At 46.0% G+C, this 7,356-nt stretch overlaps 1 protein-coding gene across 1 annotated transcript; it reads left to right on the top strand.

Annotated features, from left to right (window-relative positions):
- Nucleotides 1-3,455: 3,455 nt before the first annotated feature.
- On the top strand, nt 3,456-3,818 carry TAL2 (TAL bHLH transcription factor 2; the record flags this gene model as incomplete). Its single annotated transcript, XM_082335357.1, has 1 exon — nt 3,456-3,818. The coding sequence occupies exon 1, from the start codon at nt 3,465-3,467 to the stop codon at nt 3,816-3,818; it is 354 nt and encodes a 117-aa protein (XP_082191483.1). The 5' UTR covers nt 3,456-3,464.
- Nucleotides 3,819-7,356: the final 3,538 nt, after the last annotated feature.

Genomic DNA, 7,356 nt, shown 5'->3' with positions numbered 1-7,356 from the left:
TTACATTCCTAGAGCAGAATTAATCCTCTTGAATTTAAGATGCTGCCTTCCTGGCTTTCTTTATTGGCAGCTAAATGTGGGGCTGTTAACCTGTGGTTAGGGAAGGTGAGCAGAAAGCACAGAAGCCAGGCTTGCAGGTTAATGCAATTAATCTGTCCATGATATGTGCAAATGGGTGATCTCTGCGCAGATTTAAAACGGATCAGTGGGATATAAGCTGCATGCAGCCACTAGACAACATATATTTCATGCAGTGCGCCAGAGAAAGCTGAAGAATACACTGCTCAGATGTGCCACATTAGCAAAGACCTGAAGCTGCAAGTAATATCATATTGAAAGCCAAGCTTGGTGGGGAGGGCTGGAGAGGAGGAGGGAAGAGGAGGAATGGAATGAGACAAAAGGAATGGAAATCAGATCCCTTGTCAGTAAACTGGCTGCATTTTAACTGGAAGGTGCTGTGGTTACAGAGAACTCTGTAGGGGGATGTGTAGGTGACGATATGAGAAAAGAAGCTATGCTGAAACATTACAATTAATGCATGATTGGACCAGGCTCGTTTTTCTCTTACGCTTCTAGCTGAAACTCTGAGCATAACAACAAGACACCCGCACCAGTAAAAGGAAAAAGGAGAGAGGAATTTAAGGTGGAGAGATGTACGAACGTGGATTACACCTGAAATGAAGCTTCCTGTAGAGCTATCAGCGGAAGAGGAGGCACTGGGAAAGGGAAGGAGCTGTTGTTTGCTGATCTTGAATAAATGTCAGAAATATAAAGACACGTTTTTGAAGTGTAAAGCAGGAGCTGGTCTCACAAAGGCATCTGTTTGCTGACAAGGCTTGTGACCACAAACGTAGTATTGTCCTTTCCAAAGGCAAGAGAAGAGAGACAAAGAAAGCGTGGTGTGAAGGAGTAGGCTGGGGTTATTTTTCCACCAATAATACTGCTAAGAGGACAAGAGGACATGTTCACAGCACCAGGGCTGGATGCTAACCTGCCTTCCTGGAGTGCTGCACTAGGGACTGTCTGCAGCAGGAGAAAGAGAAGGAGCAGACCCTCTGTTGGTATTTGTAGTTGAGATGTAAACAGGCATCCAGCAAACCCAGACCCACAAACCAGAATTACAGTGCAGAGACTGAAAGGCCTGGCAAAATACAATCCACCCAAACCATTAGAGGAAACAAGGAAGCCCAAATAACTTTCCCTATGTTATAAAAAATAACTGCCTTTGTACACAGATAATTTTTTCTTAAAAAAAACCCACCAAGAACAGAAGAGAGGGAAGCAGGTGGCAGTCTGAATTTCACATGGATCCAAGCAGCTGCTTGGAAGAATAAAACTGTAAAGGCAAAAGTTTTGCCTTGGGGAGTGAACGTGCCGCAGCACAGAGGAACACTGAAGACAGTGTTTAAAATCCGTACCACTGATGCGGCAGCGTTCTTGCCAAAAAGGTACATGCTGGCTGTTGCAGGTAGGTGCAAAGTACCAAGCAGATTTGTTCGCATAGCACAAACCAAAAGTAAGACATGGAACAGGAGAATAATAAAAAAAAAGAGAGATACAATCCCCATTCGGATCAAGAAATGGGTCTCAATGTAAGTCTACAAAAAATATGAAAAACACTCAGCAGCCTGAAATATGAGGCTTTGCTCTTTAAATGAACCTCTCATGAAGCAAAGACATTTTGATGAGACAATTTTCTCATCCCCTAAAGGCAGAGTAGACAACTGGGCCTGACAGTAATTTCAGACTTCTACCAAAATAGAAATGTGTTAGCTCTGTAAAGGCTATGGCTAAGAGAAGCCTCCGAGGTATGGGCAGCATGAGCGTAGCCATATATAGTATACATGGGTGCATCTGTACTAGCTGCATCTCTGACCCAGGTCTCTGAACACAGCTCTGACATAATTTACGATGCTGTCACTGTATTTCCCTGGTGATTTGTAATCAGTGCTGGACTGGGACTTGAAGGAGCTGGGAGGGAACTTCCCTGTCTGCCATGCATGTCTTGTCTCCCTGCCAGGGCACCCCAATTAACCTCTGAGTCACAGTGGGATTTCTTTATTCACCCAGACTATTACCATGCACTTTGGTGAACCCCGAGTGTCTTGCACGGCATGAGGCTGCTTCACATGGACACGGGATCACAGCTGGGCTGTCACCCCAAAGTTTCCTCTTTCTGGGGGTGAAGGGTGCTATCCCACCTGCTCCCCAGTCCCCTGTTGGACTGCTGTAAGGACGGGTTTGCCAATGAATATAAAAAGCTGAGGTTTTCACATGCATAGGAGGGTAAGTGGAAACATTTGTCCTTTAGTCTCTTGGCTGTGGATAGTTTTTCCCTGCTCCAACTGTCTGTGTGCCATTGGCATAAAAAGCAGCTTCAGAAATGGAAAAGTGAGTGTCTCCTGCAGGGCTGTGGGAGAGAAGGGAAGACTCTTTCCAGTGGCAGTGGGAGCAGGGTTAGGGCAACCCTGAGAGCTTTTGACAACCTTTCTGCTAAATGGCATTTATAATTACTGTGCAACCCTTGCACAGTGCTTTTCTGTTGCCAGGTCTGGGTTGTCTGGGCACTGGGTTCCCTTTGCTGCTCAGCTCTGTGAGGCAGGGTGGACACTCCCTACATAGACATTTTGGCTGGGATGCCTGCACATTTTGTAGAAATTGCACTTTCCCTCTGCAGCCTGCACTCGCGGCACTTGTGGCTTAGTCTTGGCAGCTCTCAGAGGCTAAACCAGAAGCCTGAATGGATCCAACTGAAGAGTCTGCCACCAGCAGTGAGCAGTCAGTGTGGGCTGGGCAAGGAACCAGACTGTTGCTTCCCTGGAGAAGTCTCCTGAAATAACCATAATCACATGTGTCTGCAGTGTTGGCTGTCTGCTCACTGAAGGCCTGTAATGAAGGTCCACCTGGCTTAGCTCCAGCCACGAGTCACCAAGCTTTGGCCAGCTGGGAGCAGCCCCCAAGAAGGTGTGAACTGGGGCTGGGAAAGCATGGATGTGTTCTGCCCTGGGCGTGCCTCACTTCCCCCATAAAAAGTGCCCGTGTGTCCCTCACACAGCCTGGTGGGATGACTAATGCATTGGCTATTGGGAATTCTGCTGCAGGGGAACTCTCAGGAGTCTGGAGAAGCTGGGCTCGTAGCAGCACCAAATGGCTGTATGAGGAAATTAAAGTCCATTTACTCCTTTGTGAAGTCCTTACTGGACTCTGGCATCTGGTTGCAGCTGCAATGTTTATGATCATGGCTGTGAATGGGGACATGACTTTAGGGATTAGGGTGAATCTGTGCAGGACATGCAGGACAAGGGCATCAGCCACAGAGGGCAAAAACTAGAAATGCCTAGCACCACCGCTGTGTGCTCGCCGCTGGCCCAGAGGTTACAGTGCCCCCAGAGCAGCAGCCTGCATGAAAGCCGGGGGTATCTAGCATTCACTCACCATCTCCTTTGCTTTGCAGCACCTCGAGAATGACAAGGAAAATCTTCACCAACACCAGGGAGCGATGGAGGCAGCAAAATGTCAACAGCGCCTTTGCCAAGCTGAGGAAACTCATTCCCACCCACCCGCCAGACAAAAAACTGAGCAAGAACGAGACACTCCGGTTAGCTATGAGATACATCAACTTCCTTGTCAAGGTCCTGGGAGAACCAGGCCTGCAGCAGACAGCAGTGGCAACACGGGGCAGCATCCTGGGGTTCTTCCAGCAAGCCCCATGCTTGCAAAGCATGGAGGAGCTGACACTGATTGAAAACTGTGGTGTCTCCTCTCCTGGCATGAGCAGCAATACAGTAGAGTGTTGGTCAGAAACATCATCTCCCTAGCAGACAATGAGACATGCAGTCTTGGTGTTAGTCTGATAGTCCCTCTCTTTTCACAGAATCTGTGGGTTGCTCCTCTATGTGTTGTGATTATTTATTTATATTTATTACTGTTTTATTTGGTATACATTTTTATTTAATAGGAAAGGAAATCCTTGGTCAGCCAACAACCTGGAAGACCAGACAGAGAACTGGCAGCCCCTGGGAACTTGGAAGGACTCGCTGCTGTCACAGCAGAGTCGAAGCCAGAAGGGCCTTCTGCCCTGGTCTCCTCCATAAATCGGGCCATAGAAATTCATCCAGTGTTTCTGGCAGGGAAAGAGATTATTCTCCCATGCTATTTCAGGGAAATGCTGTTGAGCTGAAGAGTGATGACTGCAGCACAAAATTTGTCCAGGATGGACATCTGGCCTTGGTAGTGGAAGATTTTGAGAGACACGATATTTGCCACAGTCCTCCACCAGTGGTTCCAGGGGTTAATTGCACTCACTCTTGAGCCTGTGAATCTTATTTCCAGCTTGAGTCTTTTTTTTGAAAACACAAGTCCTAGCCCTTGAACCTGGCTACATCTTTCTCCATCAGACTGGAGGGATCCCTAGTGTCAGAGCAAAATGCTATTAAACAAAACTAAACATTAGGTTAAAGCAAAACCACCAATTTAAAGTAAAAGAAGACATAGTCATAGGTGAGTTTCAGTGGGTTCAATAGGCAGACTAAACCTTCTCCACAGCAATGACAGCGTGCATGTGAAGGAAGCTGGCCACTATGCTCCAGCTGCCTTAAAAGCCCGTTGAACAGGCTGGTGGCTAAATGTCTGTTCTTCAACAGCTGTAGCAATGGGGGAGGTCCTGGTTTGGGAGGGAGGTCCCAGGAGAAAGGCCTCAATGATGTGCTGTGAAAACCTTCACGGAAACACCAGTGACCAGTACCCCTTCCCATGCTGGGGTGCTGGAGCATGTCCGGGCCTGGCAAAATGTGCTGGGCATGCACCACTGGTGGACTGTGGTGCCCCTTCAGCACAGGGCTGTGTGCCATGGGTCTTGGGCACCGAGTTCCTGAACCAGCCCTGCTTTTGCAGCCATGGGAGGTAGAACAGAGCTGCATACATCCTTGCTGTCACCTGCAAGACCCTGGTGCTGTGATGCTGGGCTGCATGAAGCTGGATTGATGTCTGCCCCAGGTGGGGTACCAAGACCATGGACAAGACTAGGGGCATGCTGCCTGCGTACCCAGCTGACTGCCTCTAAACTTCCTGCTTTTGCCTGCTGTAGTTGAGGTTCCTCCATCTGGACACTATCCCAAATGGGCTGATAGACCAAGGACAAAGAAATTGGTGTAAATGTCTTCCAATTGATTCAGTGGGTCAGCTCCCTGTAGGGAACACCGACCACCATGCTGTAGGTGTTTAGATGATAAGCAGGATGAAAAGAGGTTTCATGAAGGTGAGCATTGTGGGTTGTAGCCCACAAATCAATTTAATTTCCTGATTGAGTTATAACCTGTGCCAGCAAAGGTCTGGACTGCTCATGCAAGTTACAAAGCTGCCTAGAGCAACAGAAAAAATGACACCAGATTTAAGTAGAACTGCTTCCTGGTCAGATCCTGCTCCCACTGACACAGGTCCTTTTGACTTCCGTGTGGACCAGGGTACATGTCAATGCTTAGAAAAGACAACTATTCACCACTGGTGAAGAAATGGAGCTCCCATGTGCCAAGGCATGTCCCTGCGCTGTTTTTGTTTATTCATGAGACAATGAGCTGCCTTCAGGAAGCAGAAATAGGGTTTATGCATGTAACATGTACAGCCCTTCTGCATGAGGGGATTTAGCACCCAAAGCTGAGCTGCCTTTTAAAGCCTCACCAACCTCCAAGTGCACCAAAGAAGCCAGGGCTGGCTCCTGCTAAGCATGTATTGGGCTGTTCTGTGCATTGACAAAGACCAAAGTCTGACAGGAGCACAGCTCACCGCGTCCAGTGCTGGTACAGTAAGGTACAGGTGTGCCAGTGGACAAATTTTGACCAAAAGGAAAAAAAAAAAAAAGCTGAAAGTGTTCATGGTGATTTCTTTTTATTTCTGAACACTGTTAATCCTTAGTTTGCTTGTCCCTGCATTTCTGAGCTGTCAGGGCTGAGGACTGCACTGGAGAGCAGCTGAGTGGAAACGGACTAAGAGTCTTTTGCATGGTTCATGAAATCAGTGCTGCTTTCTCCCCACCTCTGCCCACTTTAATGTTACTGAATGGAGTCACAGCCTCTCCTGCAGTGCCTCAAAGGCAATGAGCCAAGTCCTCCTCCTAGCTTTCTGTTGACTTGCTGGGAGTTACAGCAGGATAAATTAGTCCAAGTAAATCAGAGCACTTATTGGCAAGGTGTGCTGATGCTATGTGGTCTACCAGCCACTTGCTATCCTATGAAACACATGTCACCAAGGCAAGCCAAAACTTCTTGTGAGCAGAGTTATTGTCCAGGGAAGGGGAAAGTAAACCTGGCAATTTTGTAACATAACATGCTTATGGTATTTTCTATCCTAAAAAGCTTCCCTTCCTGTTGTTGATTTGGTCCATATCAGCGCTTTCTTTGTTCTCCTTTCCATTTAGAAGCTCCCTACTCTAATGTTCAGCATGTATTTCACTAGATCTATCTACCAAAGATTTTCTTTTTGTCAAGTTTCTTCTTCGTGTTTTGTGGATTTCTTATCTGTATGATCATGAACAAATACAGTGTAACTGATCACATTTTGTGCTATATGAAGTTATTTAACATCTAATATATTCCAAATGAATTATTTAAGAAACTAATCTTTGTCTTTTTAAACTTCTCTAAAATTTCATTTTACATTTGGATACCACTTGGTAGGGGATACCAAAAACATTACAACATCATAATTTCCAGCAGAGGATAGTTCTACTGTTCAGCACTTATGCTAGTCTTAATGTTAGAAACAACGTTAACAGATGATGAAGAATGATAGAAATTCTTTCTTATGATTTCTTACACTTTTTGATTGAATTGTATTTCAATCTACATGCTAAGAAGATTTTGACCAGCTCTTGAAAAAGACAAATAAATAAAATTTCATTGTGCAACTGTTGTGTTTTTCTTCCAAATATTCACAATTCAAAACATTTTAACCAACTCCATTTTAAAAAGCCGAAGTCACCCTAAAAAATTAATTTGGACTCTGATTTGAATCTATTGTTTCCTGGAGATGTTCGGATAGGCGCAACCTACAGATTCAGACTGGAGTCCAGGTTCAGATATAAAAACTCATCCAGGGTTGAGGGGAGCTTAGGATGTAAAGCTGCTCTTTCTGGCTAACACCTGGTGGGAACAACCTAATCCCCAATTGAATATGAGGCTGGGAGATGGAGAGGAACCACTAGGATGACATATGCAGAAATTGTGAGGAAAAGATGGGAAATCACTGGGACACAGGGACAGTTTCAGTTTCATGTTTAACTGGATGTCTCACAGCCCTGACACTGCTCTGTGATACACCAAGAGAGGGATTTCTGCACAGTATGTGCCTGAGAAAGGTATT

This window comes from Platalea leucorodia (assembly GCF_965183815.1).
Source record: "Platalea leucorodia genome assembly, chromosome: Z".
Lineage (NCBI taxonomy): Eukaryota > Metazoa > Chordata > Aves > Pelecaniformes > Threskiornithidae > Platalea > Platalea leucorodia.
The sequence above is the reverse complement of the archived record's forward strand: the minus strand, read 5'-3'. Positions and strand labels throughout refer to the sequence as shown.